Source organism: Beta vulgaris, chromosome 4, assembly GCF_026745355.1.
Source record: "Beta vulgaris subsp. vulgaris cultivar EL10 chromosome 4, EL10.2, whole genome shotgun sequence".
Lineage (NCBI taxonomy): Eukaryota > Viridiplantae > Streptophyta > Magnoliopsida > Caryophyllales > Amaranthaceae > Beta > Beta vulgaris.
In genome coordinates this window covers 1,312,332-1,332,815 of record NC_079205.1, presented here as the reverse complement: position 1 = coordinate 1,332,815, position 20,484 = coordinate 1,312,332, and the positions used below count along the sequence as shown (strand labels likewise).

Sequence of the window (20,484 nt, the reverse complement as noted above, 5' to 3'; positions counted from 1 at the left end):
TGATACTCTTTTTTGGCATCACGTGTGGATTGGGCCTAAGCCCTTGAAAATCCTTTTCCCCCGCCTCTTCCTCTTAGCGGCACATAAAACTGCTTCAATAGCCTCAATGGGCTACTGGGATGGCCTCCAGTAGTGGGCCTGGTCATTCTCTTGGACTAGGGAACTCCGAACTCGTGATACAGAGGAAAAAGAAAATCTACTACAACTCCTTCAGCAGGTTTTCTTGCACCTGGGCATAATGACTCACCCATATGGACCTTCCACAAATCAGGTAATTTCTCATCAAAATCCTTCTCGTTGGAAATGGCAAAAGCGACCCTTCCTCCTCACATAGATGCAATCAAAGGGATATGGGCTGGCCTAGTACCTCACCGCATTGAAATTTTCATTTGGGCCACTCTACTGGGCCAAACAAACACCAAAAGCAAATTAGCTTCCCTTGGAATCATTCCTCAATCAGAAGATATTTGTGGGTTATGCAACTCCTCCCCAGAACATCATAACCACCTATTTCTTCACTGCCCCTTCGCATCTCATATTTGGAACTGGTGGATGGGGATGTGGAATACCAAATGGTGTTTTCCACTATCCTTGCGATCCTTATTTGATCAATGGGTGTCTCCTTTAAAATCTCCCTTCTTCAAGAAAGTCTGGCAGGCGATTTTTTTTATCATTCCATGGTCAATATGGAAAGAACGAAACTCACGAATTTTTGATAAAATTGCCTCTTCACCTTCGGATGTCTGTGATCTAATCCTGCTGAGGCTAGGATGGTGGATCTCTGGATGGACTGATGCCTTCCCATACTCCCCAATGGACATTCAGCGAAACCCAAGATGTCTTTTATGGGGCGATGGGCCCCAAAAACTAACAAATATGGCTGACCCTGCAGCAGCAATATGGATAGCCCCTTGTGAGAATATGCTAAAGTGGAACGTAGATGCATCCTATAATACCGCCATGAACAAAGCCGCAATTGGAGGTGTTCTCCGTAACCACTTGGGCCATTTCAAATGTGTTTTCTCAATGTCAATACCGACAATGGAGATAAATAGCGCGGAAGTTCTCGCAATTCATCGTGCCCTTTCAATCACCTTGACTAATGATGCTTTCAGAAAATCATCCCTCATGATAGAATCAGATTCCGCTAATGCTGTAGCTTGGTGTACCGGGGAACAGGGAGGCCCATGGAATCTTGGATTTCATCTAAACTTCATCAGATCAGCTTGCAATGGAGAATTGGATATCACCATAGTTCACAAGGGAAGATCCTCAAATCAGGTGGCCGACACCTTAGCAAAGCAAGGCCTCGCTCGCATGGATAACTTCGTGGCTTGGTTATGACCTCAGCCTTTGGACGTTTAAGCCCAGATTTGTATGGGTGAATGTACCCTGCTGGCACCTTCCCTTTTCATCAAATTATGTAATTTGTTTTGTAATCTTTCACCTTTCATGCTTCTTGTAATGAGACTCGATTGTATCAATTTTTTGAAGGGGGACTCCTCTCTATAGGGTGTGCTTTGGCACTATGAAAACTTCGCCCACCTAGTGGGGGAATACCCTATTTTGAGTATAGAGACTGCCTCCATATTATTATCAATAAAAGAGTCTCGCAAATTATCAAAAAAAATAAAAGTTGGTGATTTTTATCTTAAAAATGAAATTGGATCGTATAATTATGAATGGAAAGTATTATGTTAATCTTTCTTTTAGCTATTGTCATAAATATTTTCAAAGTTTTTTATGTCAAAATGTAATTTGTTGAGTTGGAAAAAATAATTTTGTTTGCTTAATTTATATTTCTATAATCATATTAGTTGAAAAATTAAAAATATATGCTATAAAGACAAAGTATGAAATCATTTTGTTTGCTTAAGAATAAAAACTAGACCTTTCTACAAATCCGACCTTTAATCTAACCGGAATTTTGTAAATTAGGATCGGGATCTTCAACCCACATGACTTACCCATTTTATTAACTAAACAATCACTTCGAATTAAAAGTCATAAATATAATGGTGCCATTCGTAATGTAAACATAATATTGCCTACCATTGCCAAAACTCAATAGTTGGATGGTACCAGTAACATTTCCCTATAAAAAGATCTCCAATTCAACTAAACAATGATATATTCGTTGATAATTATTCCTAGTTGATTCATCCCTCAACCACCACAATGCGGTCTCTCTCCTGCTATCCCCTATAGATGCGTACGTTAATATCCCTAGCACTGTCGTTAAGGTAAAATGAAGTCGATTCTAAGTCCAATGTGTCTCCTCGGTGACATGATGGAGGAGAGACAAAACATCAAATTTGACGAGAGAAAGATAGGAAGAAAAATATTTCGATTTTAATTTTTCTTGCACATTCGAGAAAAAATGAGAATAAGAACCCCCTAATCTCGACCTTCCATATACTACTTCTACACATGCATAGATCTTAGACCATGAACCACACTTCATCCACTTTATAAAAAAACTAGAGAAGAACCTCACACACACATATATATACATATTTAACAAGGATCTTTGGGTTCAATGATATGGCTTCCTATTTTGAACCTTGGTGGAAGCAATAATATCAATATTGTTGGGGGTTGGAGGGGAAGGGAGGTTGGGGTTTGGTGGGCTCTGGGTGAGTGGCCCTGTGCGAGGGCAGTCTAGAGAAAATTCATCTTACTACGGGTCCTCAAAAGAGGGCCAAAAAAAATGTATATATATACATATTTAACACGTTAATAAAAACATTTAGGACGAAATTTAACCACCTCAAAGAAATTGCAAAATGTTCCATCTGTATTAGCATACACGAACTTCACGCAACAATTGTTCATTATTAAAAAAAAGTTTTTTTAAAAAAAATGAACAACATTAACTCATTAACACAAGCTTTAATTTCTTTTCTCGTATCAAAATTTTAGTTATACGTTCACACTAAAGAACAAAACCCCGCATTATCAGGAGCCTTTACATTTACCTCTCCACAAAAAAAAAAAACAAATAGACATTATTGACCAAAAACGTCGTTGTTTAGATCGCACACTACACTACACAAACAGTCCCTCTAATTCTCAGATCCGTTGTAACTAGTCAACACTCTCACGTCTCCCCTTCTCTCTGTCTGTCTTTTCTCTCTCTTCCCTCATATTTTTTCCCCCTCTTTCTTTTTTTTCTTTCACATATTACCAGCTTCATCGATAAGTGCAGTAATGGATAATTCTTTTACCACCGTCGTCGGAACTTTTTCCGTCGAATCTCCGGCGACATTATCACTGCTGAGCACGATAATCAATGGTTCTGATCTTCGCAGAAGTACAAATGAAAGTTGCACGACCTCCACTGGATCAAACCCCCAAAATAATAATAATAATAATAATTCATTGTTCAAAAAATTTAAAAAATAAAAACTGAACAACATGAAGACAATATTTAATTTCTCGTATCCAAATTTCAGTTATACGTTCACACTAAAGACAAAACCTCAACATAATCTTGCTATTGGTATACTCGACAAGTAAATTGTGCAACAATTTTACAGGAAAAATCTGCAAATTTTTAAGTTTTTTGTGAGCTTATATTAAATGTGTTGAATTGCACAATTTCTAATATTGTTTTTATGTATAATATTCATAATCATCTAATATGAAATTAATTAATTCAATTGAATTCCACTAATTGCTTCATGTAAGAATTCTTCTTGAAAGAAGTTAAGAGTATTAAAATTATGCTGTTGTGATACGTATATACGATATAAAGAGTCTTTTGTTCATATAACAAAGCGTTTATTTGGATGTAGTTGAATGTTGCAAAGTACCATAAGTGAAAATTTTGAAGTGAGGAAAGAACACTACAAGTCTAAAACGTTAAATCAAAAGCTTGGCCTTACATTTTGTTAACTAAACAATCACTATGATAAAAAGTCGTAAAGACGGTGAAATCAATAAGGAGGTAAAAAAATAATATTGCGTACCATTGTCAACCGTCAATAATAGGATGATACCAACAATCCCAAAAAAAAAGAACCAATTCAATTAAGCAATGATATTTTGGTTGATCGTTATTATTATTAGTTGATTCATCGTCCAACCACCATAGTGCAATCTCTCTCCTTCGATTCCTCGATAACTGCAAATACTAATATTCTTAGCACTGTTGTTAAGGTAAAATGATGCCGATTCCAAGTCAATGTGTCTCCTCGGCGACATGATGAAGGAAGACAAAACATCATATATGGCGAGAGCAAAGAAGAAAAATACTTCTCTTATTATTTCTCTTGCACATTTGATAAAAAATGAGAATAAGAACCACCTAATCTCGAGGCATGCCTATATCTTATACCATGAACCACACTTCAAACTAAAGAACCACCTCTCACATCTATATATATATACTACCTCTGTTTTTTTTTTAGTTGCAACGATTGGACATTTTCCCTCTCTACTTTATGTTAAATCGTTGCAACTAAAAAAAACAGAGGTAGTATATATATACATATTTAAGACGATAATAAAAACATTTAGTACGAAATTTAACCACCCCAAAGAAATTGCAATACGTTCTATGAACATTAACATACACGAACTCCACGACAACAATTGTTCATTACTAAAAAGAAAAAAAGTAAAAAAAAAGTTAAACAACATGATTAAGGGATAAACATCAGGAATACAATGTAAAATGCGATGCCACTACTCCACTACTCCACTCCTCCCATTTTTTAAAAAACTAAACAGCATGAACTGATAAATATAGGCTTTAATTTTCTTTATAGTATCCAAATTTCAGTTATTACATTCACACTAAAAAAGACAAAACCCCGCATTATCAGGAACCTTTACATTTCCCTCTTCAAAAAAAAAAAAAAAAACAAACAAATAAGCATCATTACCCAAAAACGCCGTCGTCTAACCTCCCACTACACTACACAAAACATGTCCCACCAATTCTCAGATCCGTTGTAACTAGTCAACACTCTCACGTCTCCCACTCTCTCTGTCTTTTTTCTCTCTCCTCATTTCTTTCTCTCTCCTCAAATATTTTTTTTCTCTCCTTTTTTTTTTCTTTCCCAAATTGCCCTTCACAGATAAATGCTGTAATGGACGATTCTTCCACCACCGTCGCCGGAACTTTCTCCGTCGAATCTCCGGCGACATCATCGTTGATGATCACAACAATCGACGGTTCTGATCTTCGCAAAACTACAACAAACGAAAGTTGCGCAACCTCTACTGTATCAAACCACCAAAATAATAATATTAATACAAATAGTTATAATTATAATAATAGTAATAATAATAATAATAATAATGCGAGGTATAAGTTAATGTCACCGGCGAAACTTCCGATCTCTAGGTCACCGTGCATTACTGTACCTCCTATGTTCAGTCCGACGTCGTTTATTGAGTCTCCTGTCTTCCTCTCCAATCTCAAGGTTTTTTTTTTCTTTTTCATTTTCTCTCTCCTAATTTTTTAATTGTTATTTATTTATGTTTGTGTTTTTATGATTTTTGTTATAAATTATAATGAATTTTGAGTTTGGAGGTGATGAAATGAGAAATTAGGTTTTGTTGTGGTGAAATTATGAGCTAACTAGGGTAGATTTTGAGAAAGGGGGAAATGTTAGTTTGGTGGTGAATTATGAGCTAACTAGGGTAGATTTTGAGAAAGGGGGTAAATGTTAGTTTGGTGTTGAATTTTTTAGCTAATTAGTGGGATTTAGGTTTAGATTTTTGTTACAATTAAGGTAGTTTGTGATTAATGGATTTTGAGTTTGGAGGTGATGGAATGAGAAATGATAGGGTTTGAGCTGAATTTTTTAGGTTTGTTGTGGAGAATAAGTGAATTATGAGTTAATTAGGGTAGATTTTGAGAAAGGGGAAATGTTAGTTTGGTGGTGAAATTAGCTAATTAGGGGGGAGTTTGTGAGAATTGTGGTTGCGGAAATGATAGATTTTAAGTTCAGTAAGTTTTGTTGAGTTGGTGAATCGAACACGAAACGTTGTTGTTTTTCGGGTTTGATAACATTGATGTTTGTGTTGTGGGTGAATGTTGTTGCTGTGAAGTGTGAAGTCATTTCAATTCTGTCTGTTCTGTCTGTACTGTCTTTAGTGGGAATTTCGGGATGGAGCTGGTGGGCTGTAAGATGCTTAATGTAACCTAATTTAATTGACTGTGAAGTTCTTTTCGTTATATTATAAATAGAGAAGGGGGAATTATCGGATTCCGTTAGTTTTGTAACCAAGATGGGCGGGATGGGGAGGGGCGGGGTGGGGAGAGCATTAGGTGCTTTGTTCATGTGATTATTACATAATCTTTGTTTAGACAAGTTGTTAAATTATGGGAGGGGGAAAAGAATTATAGAAAATGGGTTAATGGAGGAATGTAGATTGATTCTGATGCTTGTTACTTAATAGTATTGTTATATTCAAATGCTTTTGTTGTGCCATCATTGATTGTTATGCTAAATAGTATTATTTCCTGTTTTAGAATATGCTTATGTCTTTAGTCTTTACAAGTGTTGAGCTTTTTAATTTGGTTTTAGTTTTCTGGTTGAACTGCAGTGTTGTTTCTTCGCAAAGAGTGAATATATTTGCCTTTTTTCCTTCCATTTGGTGCTTTTGCTTTTGTTTCTTTTTGGGCTGTCTTTGTTCTGTCTTCTTAATTGGATGTCCAGTGGTCCATTGCTATTTTTGTATCACATTCATACATTGACATGAAAGTGTCACTTTTCCCAAACTATTCTTGATGGGTTTTGATTGAAAAGTTTGTTCTATTGTAGTTACACTTGTCCGATTACCTGGATTATGCTCTAGGTTTGCCTCATTTGCTATTGCTAAGTGTCTTGGACTTGTTACAATTTCCTAGATGATAATAAACTTATATAATGATTTGCTAGTTCACTGAGCTATCATGATAAGCATACACGTTTAGTTAGGGTGATAGCTCTGCCCTCTTTTCTTTAGCGATGGTAATAGTCCATTCCTCTGTCATCCCCATGTCCTTTTGTCGCCTTTTGGTTTTATGTGTTGTGCTTTGTTGAAGGTCCATAATGTTTTCGTTTGATATAGTCTTAAAGAGAACAAGAACTAAGAATAAATGGGTTGCTTATAAGTTTGTTTATATCTTTCAGGGAGAGCCTTCTCCAACAACTGGTTCCCTCTTCAAGCCACAGATGATGCAGTGCACTTCTGGGGGGTCCACCACATATCCATCTGTTATGAATAGTGCTAGTACATTGGATGGTACTCAATCAAATGGCTTTGAATTCAAACCCAATTCGGGATCGTATTCTTTCGGAGGCTTTTCTTTCCCAGGATCTCTGGTAAATAAACTGGCATGTGGTGTTTTCTTCTTATACCATCATTTGCTTAGAGTTAAGAACTTGACGTGTACTGTTTTATAGATTAATAGTGTGTTATTTCTTTTTACTCTTTATGGTTCTGCTAGATGTTTTGATAGTAAATACAGGAATGAATCTTCCATTGAGCTTATTGGTAACTTTTGTTGTTGCTTCACTAATTTAAAAGGTCTGATTTGCAACATGCATATGTAGACAAACATGCTCCTATCTCACTGTGTTTAGTATATTACCTCACTCGTCTGTTGCAACCAAGGTTTCTTCTGCAGAACTGAACCAACAGCAAGCTGGGCAAGTTAACCAAGTCCAACCGGAGTGCCCTTCTCAGACGTCTGATCCACCTGTAGTAGTTAAAAGTGAAGTTGCACCCACAAATGAACAGAGATCAACAATGGCTCTTCCATCCTCTGCCGTACCTCCTGAAGTTGATTCGAACGAACTCAATCAGAAAGATGACTCGAACAATGAAGGCCAGACACCACCATCTGAACAGAAAGGACTAGGATCTCAAGTATCTGAGCGAACATCAGATGATGGTTATAACTGGAGAAAGTATGGACAGAAGCTTGTTAAGGGAAGTGAATTTCCTCGAAGTTATTATAAATGTACGCATCCAAATTGTGAAGTAAAAAAATTGTTTGAGCGATCTCCTGACGGAACAATAACTGAGATTATATACAAGGGTACACATGATCATCCAAAACCTCAACCTAATCGCCGACTTCCTGCGGGGTCTATGATGTCAGCTCTTGAAGAAAAGTCTGACCGCGTGCCTCCATTTAATGGTCAAGAAGGTAACTGAGACAATGCTTATCCTTAATCTGCTTTTTAATGTTGCTAGCTTCATCATGTGTTGCTTGTAATGGTATTGCAGGAATGCCAGCGAATTCGTATGGTCAAACAGCCCATAACAATGAATCGAGTGGCACGCCCGACCTGTCCCCCTGTGGAGCTAATGACAACAGTGGAGATCTTGGTGCTTCCCAATTAAATAGGGTCACCGATGACGCTGATGACGATGATCCATATGCAAAGAGGAGGTATACCTATAACCTACTCTAATGTACTCAATTGTAAAGCAAGCTTAACTAAATTGTGACATTTGCTACCAGGAGGATGGAAATAGGTGAAATGGACATCAATTCAGTAGTTAAGCCTATCCGAGAACCACGTGTTGTTGTTCAAACAGTGAGTGAGGTTGATATTCTTGATGATGGGTATCGCTGGCGCAAGTATGGGCAGAAGGTGGTGAGAGGAAACCCTAATCCAAGGTATGTCTTGTACTCTTGTTGATTTTATATATGGTGATAAGCTCTCCATGTAGTTTGTCACATAAACTTCCAGCATCATAGGCAGTCTGTTGGTTTAGTAATAGTGGAGTTCACCCTAATGTGTGTTTGTGTATACTAATTGAACTTTTTAAGTTTTTGTCTCTGGACTTGTATGTGCCTTTCTCTAACCCTGTCTTGACATAATTTATTGGGTTTCCTCTAGCATATCTAAAAATTAGGAGGCTATTTGTGGTGTTGTGCTGTATGGATGCGCTTGTGGTGGTTAATAAGATTCTCATAAGGCATTGCCCCTGAATCAATCTATGCCTTTTCCTAACCCTAGCTTGACATAATTTCTTTCTTTTTTCACTGGCAGTTTTAAATTTAAGTGGCTATTTGTCATGATGGGATTTGACAGGATTCTATCTGCTCACTCTTGCTAGTTGCTACATAGCCTGCTATATTGCCATGCTAGGGAAAATAGTATCACCTTTTGCTATGCTAGTGAGGACTGAAAATAGTATTACTCTTATGGTGTGAAAGGAAAAAAAAGAGATGTAAAACAACAAATTAATAATGACCCTAGTGTCAGATAACTTTCAACCTTCTTTTCCACCCCAGATAGAAAGACCTGTATTGACTCACTAAATGGATTGACTAGTTGGCTTGTTAACTGTGTGGGCAAAGAAGTATAGATCAAATAAACAGACCTTGGCATGTGACTATAATAATTAATATGTCTGCATCAAGTTCAGCTCTCTTTTGTTGATTATGAACTGGCTATAGCACACATACTCGACCAAAATTCACGGCCTTATTATCTTCTTATTTGATGGTCTTTTATGGAGCATGGGATGGATTAGCATATGAAAGAACTAGTGATATGCAATTCCAAAAAGGCAAAGGTTTAATAATTATTAGCTGGAGTGCATTTATTGATCTCCGTGAATAACTGGAGTGAAAGGGGGCAGAGGAGATTAGGGGAAGGCAAGTTTCTTGCTTGATAGTCGGGGATTTGTGAACAACAAAAATCTGCTGAATAGTAGAGAATTAGAGAATTGTATTTGCCATGATATTATTCAAATTTATATTTGGCTGAGGAAATATGGGAAAAGAGTAAATTAGTTATCTTACTCTTCTGTGGAGATGGTCACATGGATTAAGCAATTGTTGGGGGCACTTAGACAACATGATGTGGCAATGGATCATAGCTTTGTTGATAACTAAAGTGTTATAGAAATCAAAACTGGATAATGTATGGGCATCTATAATTAGGGAGTGGTCAGAGTTCAGAGGTCAGAATTCTAATTGGGGTGAGGAAAAAGTTGGGTAAAAAAGATCTTGGATGAGGTTGTGGAAGTTGGGAATAAGGTCAGTGTGGTCAGTGATGTTTGGGTGTATATTTTGGAATATAAAGAGAGCAATTAAGAAGACTCAATTTATGTGAGTCCTAATGATACCTTGATTTCATTATCGAAAAGAACCTAATATTTGACCCGTGTGATGCACAATTTGTTTTTTGTAAATTTAACATTTTGGGAGATATAGTCTTCTCTAATGTTGAGGCCAACCAAGTGGTGGTGGTGATTTGTCTTAGCTACATTCAAGCACCATGGAAGGAGTCATCAGGGACAAAGATGGACCTAACGGGCTCTTGGATTTGTGGGACTGGGGCTTGTGTAGGCTACACAACACTGGTGGTTGTGGGCTGTATGTATGTGTGCCTTCTTGTTTTTACAATTCATATTTGGAAGCAGATGCCATTCTTAATTTACTACATAGTCCGCCAGTTTGCCTTGGTGGTTGGTCACTACACGCAGAGTTCTCAAGCTGGAAATTCATTAAACCCTAAATTTGAGAAGAGCCTTGATAGGAGACGGTGAAGCTATTATTATGCTACACCAAGTCATCTATGAAGATGATGTATCACCATGTCACTAATAATTGGATGGTGTCGTGCGGTAACTAAATAAGACAAGGCTTTCTGAACATATACTTTCTCCGTCCCAAAAAAGATTGTAGAGAAAGGAACTAAGTGTTAGGAGAGGGTTTTTTTGGTAAGGGGATTCTTTGTTAGTATTTGTAGACAAATAGATTTGATTGGAGTTAGTGAGTATTATATTTTGATAATTGCGAGAAAAGTAGAGTGATGGGAGAAAGTGGGTAACTTAAATTTGAGAAGAGAACAAACGAAATTGTAGCTGTTATTGGAGATGGTGGTCTCATGAATAAGATAATGTAATGTGGTTGGGACAACATAAAAAATAAATAGTGCTATTCTGTCTTAGGCATAGGAAGTAATATATATATAAATTATATATAGATATAGATGAGAGGAGAGAGAACATTTGCGTTGCTTGATGCTCCGCCCTAAAACAAATCAGTGGGGCATCTTGCTTCAAGTACATTCAAAAGGGTAGGTGTCCAATACATGGTGTCATAATTATCCAAGATTTGTTTATTTCCCTGACTTGTTCTATCCAGAAAGATCACTTCCCTGCAATCTGTGGGGGAATTTTGCCAAAGTGAAGCTTGGCAATAAGCATGTTCTCTCCAGTGTCTGAGACTTAGGTGGGAAGGTCTTATCATTTGCTTTTGGAAAAGGCAGCTTGAAAGCACTGTGTTACTGGATGCCCTTTACCTCATCTGTTTATAACTAAAAGATCTCGCTAGTCCTATTACTCCCTTTCCCAGCAGGGTCCCAGTTTATCTTGAGGGGAAAATAATCCGCCAAAGATTTGAAAAAGGGGCAATGACGAGGAGGTGGAACATGTGGACATCTAGGGTAATAACATTGGAATGTGCTCTAAATTGAAGGAAATCATCAGTGTTAAAGTATGTTCTGAATCCTGGCCTGAGTGAAGTTCGAGGGAAAGCCTTGGACTACATTATTGAAGTTAGATATGCACGTGGTATTATATCGAAGAAAGGATATGGGTTAAAATGATCTACTGTTATGTCTCCGGGATGGTTCTGCTTCCATAGCTCTTTTCTGCTTTAGTGAATCACTGAGAATCCTAAGACATTAGTGCAGTATTTAGTAGTGCTCAAATATGGGAATTTTTCTGTGGTAGTTATAGTTTTAAGAAAGTATCAATGACTTACAAGTCACTGTTGAGAGCATTATAAGCATCTGAAAATTCATACTGAAGTCCAATGAGGCAGGTGCTGTTTGCTTCACCTTGCTTTTACTGAACTGAAATTATTTCTACTAATCGAAACTGATTTCTACTGATCAAATCTGCTTTTCAGTTTTTACTGATTGAAATTGGTTTTTGCTGATTAAAGTTGATTTTTACTTATTAAAAGTTATTTTTACGATCCCTAGTGTATTTCTCGTGTAGTGTGCTGATTTGTACTGATTGAAATTGACTTTTACTGATTGAAACTGATTTTTTCTTATGAAAACTGTTTTTTACTGATTAGAACTTGTTTTTACCAAAAAAAGAATTCAAGGTGAAGTGAACACAGGCTCGGAGTCAGCAAAGGAACTTTTCCCTAAAGGTATCTCCCAAAAGTGCGGCATAACCCCGTCATCCAAACCCAAAATTTATTTGGTCATCTAAAGCAATACCACTTGTTAGTTGAAGGCACTTCCCTGAGAAGAAACTTGATCATGGAAGTGTGGGACTTGAGCTATTTATCTGGCTGTCCATGCAGACATCTCTTTCTGCCATGATTATGTGTCTGATCACTGAGATTTCTTTATTAGTTTCCCGACTCTATATGCCACACTTTCTGGAATTCAGGAATAAAATCAAAGAATTATGTTCAAGTAATACAAAAGTACATTATCACTAAGAAATAAATTGTAGTATTGGTTCGTTTTAAAAGAGTGTCACTGCTAAGTTCGTTGTTGTTAGGGTCAATGTACACTTACTCAATCCCAAGTCCTATTCATGGCTGGAATTGTGTTAGTGTGTTGTTTGGTTTGAACTGACATTGCTGTAATTTTGACTGGGAAACGCCTCTCTCAGTGCATATTATGATTATGTTGTCTGAGGATCTTGCTTTGTTGGAGGCATAGATTTCATGATAATTGTTGTCGTTGATTTTATGGATACGTTCATGCGTAATTTAATTGATTCAAGACTTGTGTATATTGTCAATGTGCAAGTTCTAAAGTGTCTTGGGGGAATGATCATCTTCTGGTCTAGCCCTCCCTGTTGTATAGGGTTGACAATTCCGTTTTACCTGTAAATAATATTACACTTTTCTGTTGTTGCGTCAGTGGACATTAAGAATTTAGAATTCAAAGGACAGACAGCTGGACTATACAACCCAACTATCATCTGTAGTCTCTTCCCTCACCTTCCTTTTCTATATCCCTTCCCCCCCTTGTTGGTCGTCTGTACATAGGTTTATGTTAAAAGAGCTAATTGAACAGTTGAGTGGTACAGCTTCAATCAGGAAAGTTTTTCAAGGTTATGCTAGTAATTTTTTCACAGGATGAAGGAAGCAGAACCGATTAGCTCTGGATCTTGAGTCGAATCAATTGGCTCTCAACCTAGGAAGGATTTGGCATTTCACATTTCACAATGAAGTATAGGATCTATGCTTGGCTGGTTTTTACCATTGCACCAAATTGAGGAGGCCTAACTTCACTGTTTTTTTCCTTAAAGAAAAAATTTAGGGCCCATTCGTTTTCTTGTGCAACATTTTAAAGAGAATATCTGCGCTTGGCACTTTTATTGGCCTCTGAATTGAGAGGGTGCTGTCTGCTGTGTAATTGTGGACCTCCTTTTGTTACTTTTGCCTGACACTTTTTAAGAGATGACTTAACCTGGCACTTTCTTATTTTGCCTCAAGATTCAGAGGTTGCTGGATTATTTCATTACGCCTTTATGTCTGACCTGCCTGATCTTTTCTGAATTTCATCTGCTGGGTTGATTTTTTAATTGAACCCTTCTTCTTTGAGTTCCCCTCCTCTCCCCAATTGTACGTTGGGAAAAAAAATGAAACTCTGCATAATCAATGTCTCACCTATTCCTAGTTAAAGTTATTTTTTCTTGTACCATCTTTTGGCTTTGCATACTGCAGTAAACATTCAAGTTGTGCACGGGTTTACAAATTCCCATGTAGCTGGAAATTCCGGTGCTTCTTACACTCATTTAAGTGGCTCCCTGTGTGCGCTTTAATGCGACCTAGCTAGTAGTCTTTACTTTTGAGATAAGGATCATTTAAGAAAGGAGTTAGTCGGTAACCAATTGATTCAGCTTAACAATTTTTTAACAGTTCATATTTACTAACCCAATGAGCTCAGTTTTGACGCTGAAATATGAATATCTCATATCTCAGTGATTTAAATGTTGACTAAATTGGTGACATCCAACATGACTTTCCTACATTGTTCTCTTTCTGCAGGAGTTACTACAAGTGCACTCATCCCGGATGCCCAGTCCGGAAACACGTGGAGAGGGCTTCCCATGACCCTAAAGCCGTTATAACCACATACGAGGGAAAACACAATCATGAAGTACCTACTGCGCGGAATAGTAGCCACGACACAGCGGCTCCAACAGCTACAAGCATGGCATCAAGGATGGGGTCACGTGAAGGCAATGACGCAGTAAGCCTTGATCTGGGTGTCGGGATAAGATCAGGTTCCGAGTTTGTACAAGGTCATCAGCAGCAGGCTATGGCTGGTGAACATTTACCGGGCCAGCCCCAATATAGCAGTCACAATCTCTTGTTGCTTCAACCAACACAAATGTCAACTTTTCCTGGTTATGTAAATGGTGGTATGGTGCTTTATGGTTCTAGGGAAAACCACAGTCAAGGGCATAGTATTGGAAATCAGCCTGTAAATCACTCTTCTTCTAATTCATATCAGCAGAACATGGGAAGAATACTCATGGGTCCATAGATTTAGCGGAGGGAACGAAAAAAATGACAATTTTATTTTCTTCTCTCTGTTATATGTTGTATTTATTTCTTTATCGAAATAGGATGGCTAGTTATCGCATTTAGTTGATCAAATTCTCGTTGCTTATTAGCTATTTATAATGGCTATGTTTCGGTTTAACTAGCTATCCAACCAGAAAGACACTAAATCTCGTCGGCGTAGCCGAGAGCTTGTGTACAGTTTGTAAGCAAGCATCAGATTTTTTTGGTGTAAAATGAAAAAAAAAAGTCCTTTTTGGAGTAATTCTTGAGCAATTTTGCAATTTTCAACTTCAACCGGAAACGTTTTTTTGGTTATTTTGAATGGATTAATATTAGATTGGTAATCTTTTCTTACAAACTCAATTTTTTTGAAAATTGGTAAGATAAAACTTTATGATTGCATTCTTAGGCTCTCACAGCTCACCTGCCTGATACTCTCAACACCCTGAATACCAATCCTTTGATGTTTGATAACTACCAACTGAGCTACCTTTTAATCTCGTAATAGACAATCTCACAAGTAACCAAATAAATACACACTTTTTCTTTTCTTTTTGATAAATCAAAAATTATTAGAAGAGACGATCTAATTTTAATATAAAAGTAGACCTAGTCACTAAATGGATTAAACTAGTCACTGAACCTAGTTACTATTGGGTTAATTCTGTTTTAAATATTGGGCTTACCATTGCCTAATTTTAATTTAAAAATAGGCAGTCTCTTACAAGACATCATTAAGTAGCTAAATGAGTTTTACTAAGGGACCTGTTTGGTTTGATGGAAAACTAATAAATCCAAAAGGGAAAAGTGAAGATGTACGGAATCAGAGTGGAGGAAAATGATTTCCTTTTAGATTTTGGAGGAAAATATTTACTAATAGATGAAAAACTCTTTTCCACCTTAGTTTTCCGTTTTAAATCCCGTATCCAAACCAACAACAAAAATGAGGAAAATTAAGTTTCAATTACCCCACTTCTTTCTTTTGATTAGGTAAGATAATTGGTCTAAGGGCGAATCCCTAATCGAAAAGCCAACTCATGGAGTATGGACTAAGTATAAATCTTACATCCCAGAATACAACACGCCTAAAGGTCCACTACCACCACAATAAAAACCTCCCAACTTATCGTTTACCCTATTTTACAGCTCTTGTATTGAATATTACCCAAATACTCTATATTCCAATTCAATTTTCGTTGAAATCATCTAAGATTTGTATATAAGAAAAAATGAAGAGTTGTGAACCTAATTTGAAGAACCAATGTCAGCAAAATGGCACAGCATATATTGTGATCAGAGAAGACAAGAACGTGAATGAATTAGGCAATAACGTCCCTTCTCTTGTCCCCTACGACTATTGTAAGTCGTTATTTAATTAATTAGGATTTTGGATGGACATCTTTTTTAATTTTTTGGTTATAGCTTCATAATTATTCTCATAATCAATCAATAAATTTAGCTGAAGAAGAATATCAAAAAGAACAAACTATAGATGGAACATAAGGATTTCCTAGTCCCATGCATGAATTTGAAGGTTACATCTCAGATCGTATGTTGTATGACTCAGATTCGCCCGATTGTGAGTTCCTCGTTTTTATTTACGTGAATTGTGAAATACACGCAATGTGTGCTTCAAATTATAAAAACATGTAAAATAGTAATGCATATATTATAATCAGAGAGGAGATCTCGCTATGCGTTGAACTATGCGTTGAATTATTTATCTGGCACTAGGATTAACCTAGCACATAGATCTCGCTAATAAAACCGTTTTTCTTCTACTGTGGAAATACGTAGCTAACATATTGTTAGTGAACCACATTATATTCTTGTGTTGTTCATTATTATTTACAGCATATTTAATTTGGATTTTGGACGGACTTTTGTTGTTGTTGTTGTTGTTGTTGTTGTTGTTGTTGTTGTTGTTGTTGTTGTTGTTGTTGTTGTTGTTGTTGTTGTTGTTGTTATCGCTTCATACTTATTCTCATCTTCAATCAATAAATTTAGCTGAAGAAGAAGACGAGAAAGAACAAATTGAAGATGAAACACAAGAATTTCCTGGTCCAGTGTATGACTCTGAAGATTACGTCTCAGATCATGAGTTGAATTCGGTTTACTATGACTCCCTACGTTCAGATTCGCCCGATTGTGAGTTCCTCGCTTTTATTTACGTGATTGTGAAATACAAGTGGTTTTCGGTTGATAATGCACGTAATGTATGCTTCAAGTTATAAAAATATGTAGTATATGAATACTAGCCTTATATGCACTTGATCCGCGCGAAAGCACATAAAAATTAAACTAATTGCATAATTACATCTAATAACCTGAAATAATTGTTAATGGTAGGTAATGCAACTGCTAGGAGAAATTGCATTTCAGTTCTACAATGGAGTGTATGCTGTCGTGTTTTTTCTTTGAATATAATGTTTTAAGTAGTTAATTTGTTGGTTTTTTTTTGGGCGTCCCCTTCCTCTTCCCTTATAACATAGAGATGAGATGTTAACGTAACATTGAACTTTAAAAAAGTCTAGAATAACTAAGGACATTTAAGGTACTTTAAGGTGGATATTGAATTCATCAAGAGTTGACTTATACTTCCTCCGTTTCACAATAAGTGAAACATAGAGAAAGTACACACATACCAAGGAATATAAAGAGAGAAAGTTGGGACCACAATAAAGTAGAGTGATCAAACAAATAGGTTGTGGTCTCCTCTTACTCGAATATGCCAAATAAGGAAAGTGTTTCACTTTATTGTGAGACAGAGGAAGTATATTAGCGATAGTTGGTTCTATTTCAATTTGATCATCTTCTATAGTTCTATACTACAATGTATCTATCTTAAGCTTTGATGAACTGGACAACTTTCATTTCCAACTCCGCGATTTGGCTGTGATATATTATGGCTTTTTTTTGGTCGCATAGGAAACTCTTAGTGTATGATTTTTGTTGTGTATACTATTGTCTTAACACGTACAGGTGCTAATGAGACTGTGGGAGCTTCTATGCTATGGGTTCTAAGCTGTTGTATAGATTTTTTGAACATGTGATGTCTTTATTTTTCGAACTCTATTGATCGATATCTCTTCATTAGACATTCTTACACTTCTGCAGTTCTGCTTATAGTGCTTGAGTAGCTTTTAATTCTGATCTGTTTGTTTTGTTTCCCAACTTAAGTATCATGTGCTTCCTCTGACTGATTAATCTTCTGGTTTGTGGATTTAAGCAGGTTATAAGATGCATGAAGGTCCAGAGGTAAACATTAGTATGCCTGTGTTATAATATTTCTGGCAAAGTTTTCATGATTCTATCTTCTGAAATCTCTGTTTGAGTGTTTGTGGTTATCATTTTCTGTCTGCAATATGATAGCACCTATGGCATCTTGAATTCTTGATGTTCAAGTGAAATTGGTGCCATGCTTTAGGATATTCTTTTGGTTGTTACTTGTTAGAATTTATCATACTGTTAAATCTGTCAACAGAAAACATGATTGCTTTTGTTGGCTTCAGTCATCAGTGTGCACTTGAATTGGGACTGTTGGGTAGATTTTAAACTACTAACGGGGCGTTTGGTATGAGGGAATTAAGAAAGGAAAAGGGAACTCGAACCCTTGTTTCCCTTATACGGCGTTTGGTTGAGGTTTTTTTTTTTCGGATTTCCTTTCCTCTTTTACCAGTTAAAGAGTGTTAGGCAGATTTTAAACTACTAAGGAGTGAATACAGTGGTTAGGGATGGGGGGATTTCATCATGGGGAATACAAATCCTTTCCCCACCGTAACCAAACATATGAGGAAATCAAAGGGGTTGCCTTCCTTTCCTTTCCTTTCCTTTTCTCTCGCTTTCGTGATTCCATTGCATTCCTTAGTAGTGAACCAAACGCCCCCATAATATCCGTTAGTCTTTCTTGATCATCTTTTGAGTCAGTAGTGCTTAAGATAAATTTATTAGTATAGATTCAGAACCAAATAGATGAAATGTATTAAGATTTTTCAGCGAAAATTCTTAAATAAAATCCGAGGTGAATGAGGGGGAAATAGGGAATGGTTATAGCCTCAGTCGACTTATATACATCCTTCGTTCTAAAATAAGTGAAACACTTCTCTCTTTCATGTGAGCTTTCTAGAAGAACGGTACAACATGGAGTATTTTATTTGCGATACTTCATCCGATTAAATATTTCTGATAATATTAGAGTGTGGACAACTTCGATAGTATATTTCCTGATGTATGTAGCTAATTGACAGAGGTCATGACAAATCTTCTAATAGGTTAACTATTATTGGGTATTGAGTGGTTACTTATACCTGGCTACCTGCCAAACTCATAGCTGAACCTTTCTCTTGTAAAACCTGCATACAGCCATACACATTGGTTACAAATGTGAGTAAAGCGAAAACCAGGTTGATCTTTTGAGCATATACATATATCAATTCTGGGCATAGTGATACCCATTTCTTCCCCTTTTCTCTTTACTGGTTATATTAGTAATTGAGCATGCTGTCATGTATTCTTTCAAGAATGATGATTTATTGCTTCACAAATGTAGGAGTATAACATATGGGTTGTTGATAAGAATTGTGATGATTCTCACTGCATTGACATTTTGAAGGATAATGGCTGGTATTTCATCTTTACTAAAAAATGCTAGTAATTCTATCTATTTGTTCAATTTCTTACATGATACTAAACTAGTTTTTCTGATTTTCATTGTGCATGGTCATGTTGTAGCGAATCATGCTTTCTTCAGGGCGTAAAGTATTTTCCTGGGATCTTTTCTGCCAAGTTGGACAAAGAGCAGGTTAAAAAGTTGGAAGGTAATTTTCTCCCAATCACCCTAAAAGAATAAATGCATAGAAGTTTTCTCATGTGATTTTAACCCTGTTTATATTTGTTTCCAGGCGACAGTAGAGTCCGTCTTTTGCGTATAGCAGATGATATGTGCTGTGACTAGGCCGGATCTTAAGGGTAGTTCCTGGAGCTCTTGATCGTTATTTTGCTAAACATGTTCTATGTAAAGTTGTATATCCACTATGCTACTGTGGGAGTATCATTCCATAATGAAAAGCTTAGGATTTAAGTTCAGTTCATCTGACGTTTTGATTACGGTTGGTAAGGAGCTTGGAATGAATTCAACCGAAATCTCAGACGTTTTCGGTGATTGTGAGAAAACTCTAGAAATAAAGTGTGAGATATTTAAGAACTTTGAATGGACTGATTTGGATATCAAGATTATGCTGTAGAATATGAAACAATGTTTTTCGCATTACAAAATTCTAAATATTGAATATTTTTTATCTTTGTGGTGCACCCCTGAATTGAATCCGTAATACATTCATTGAGATGAATTAAAATAGCCTAACTCTTAATGATAACAATTTACTCCGGATCCATCCCTAGTCAGTTTCTATCCCAAGGTAAAGTTTTGAGCCAACCCTGTAAAATAATAATCTGAACTTGACTCCGTCTAAAAAGTCCGACTCCGAGTCGGAGGAGGGTCGAAGTCGAATTTCATAAAAATCTGACTCATTTGTTCGATTTGATCTGACTCCGATGGATGTGAGGCTCCAATGCGACATCTGGATTTGACTCCGACTTTGAGGCAATTAGTCTTAATTTTTTATACTAATGTATTATGTATGTATACTCTAACTTCGACTTTTAGGCAAGTGTATTATCTCCAGGAAACTCGTACATGTCGAAGCTTCCACCATAAGGAAACCTCTCTTTTAAAAGTCCTCCAATCCCTTAAATATGAAAAAACGATCATAACTAAATTATTTTTCTAATTTGGTTTATATAGAAATAAAGAAACGACATTATTTTTAATAATGCCAGCTTTAACAATCACATAATACTCCATAAGGCCAAATTCCTTTATCACGAATGGACCCTTCGAACATCGCTTGATTCTTGCTATCTCGCAGATACTCCATTCTCCTCTCACAAACAACCACCTCCCACCTCTC

The 20,484-nt window shown here is 36.6% G+C and overlaps 2 protein-coding genes across 3 annotated transcripts; both read left to right on the top strand.

Moving 5' to 3' along the window:
- Positions 1-4,979: 4,979 nt before the first annotated feature.
- LOC104891818 (probable WRKY transcription factor 20) lies at positions 4,980-14,777 on the top strand. Its single transcript, XM_010677574.4, has 6 exons — positions 4,980-5,432; positions 7,131-7,322; positions 7,615-8,152; positions 8,233-8,398; positions 8,471-8,629; positions 13,994-14,777. Exons 1-6 carry the CDS (start codon positions 5,097-5,099, stop codon positions 14,493-14,495), a joined length of 1,893 nt encoding a protein of 630 aa, XP_010675876.1. The 5' UTR covers positions 4,980-5,096; the 3' UTR covers positions 14,496-14,777.
- Positions 14,778-15,599: 822 nt separating this feature from the next.
- LOC104891819 (uncharacterized) lies at positions 15,600-19,777 on the top strand. Of its 2 annotated transcripts, none has more exons than XM_010677575.4 (6): positions 15,600-15,874; positions 16,523-16,663; positions 17,745-17,773; positions 19,065-19,138; positions 19,247-19,332; positions 19,417-19,777. In XM_010677575.4, exons 1-6 carry the CDS (start codon positions 15,745-15,747, stop codon positions 19,467-19,469), a joined length of 513 nt encoding a protein of 170 aa, XP_010675877.1. In that variant the 5' UTR covers positions 15,600-15,744; the 3' UTR covers positions 19,470-19,777. The 2 variants fall into 2 exon arrangements, with proteins under 2 accessions (XP_010675877.1, XP_057249711.1); XM_057393728.1 differs by having other exon boundaries at positions 17,748-17,773; positions 19,417-19,776.
- The last annotated feature ends 707 nt before the right edge of the window (positions 19,778-20,484 follow it).

Coding starts and splice junctions, on each gene's coding strand:
- LOC104891818 (XM_010677574.4), top strand. CDS start 5,097: ATGGACGATTCTTCCACCACCGTCGCCGGAACTTTCTCCGTCGAATCT. Junction 5,433..7,130: donor TCTTCCTCTCCAATCTCAAG/GTTTTTTTTTTC, acceptor TATATCTTTCAG/GGAGAGCCTTCTCCAACAAC. Junction 8,630..13,993: donor AGAGGAAACCCTAATCCAAG/GTATGTCTTGTA, acceptor CTCTTTCTGCAG/GAGTTACTACAAGTGCACTC.
- LOC104891819 (XM_010677575.4), top strand. CDS start 15,745: ATGAAGAGTTGTGAACCTAATTTGAAGAACCAATGTCAGCAAAATGGC. Junction 17,774..19,064: donor AGATGCATGAAGGTCCAGAG/GTAAACATTAGT, acceptor TCACAAATGTAG/GAGTATAACATATGGGTTGT. Junction 19,333..19,416: donor GCAGGTTAAAAAGTTGGAAG/GTAATTTTCTCC, acceptor ATTTGTTTCCAG/GCGACAGTAGAGTCCGTCTT.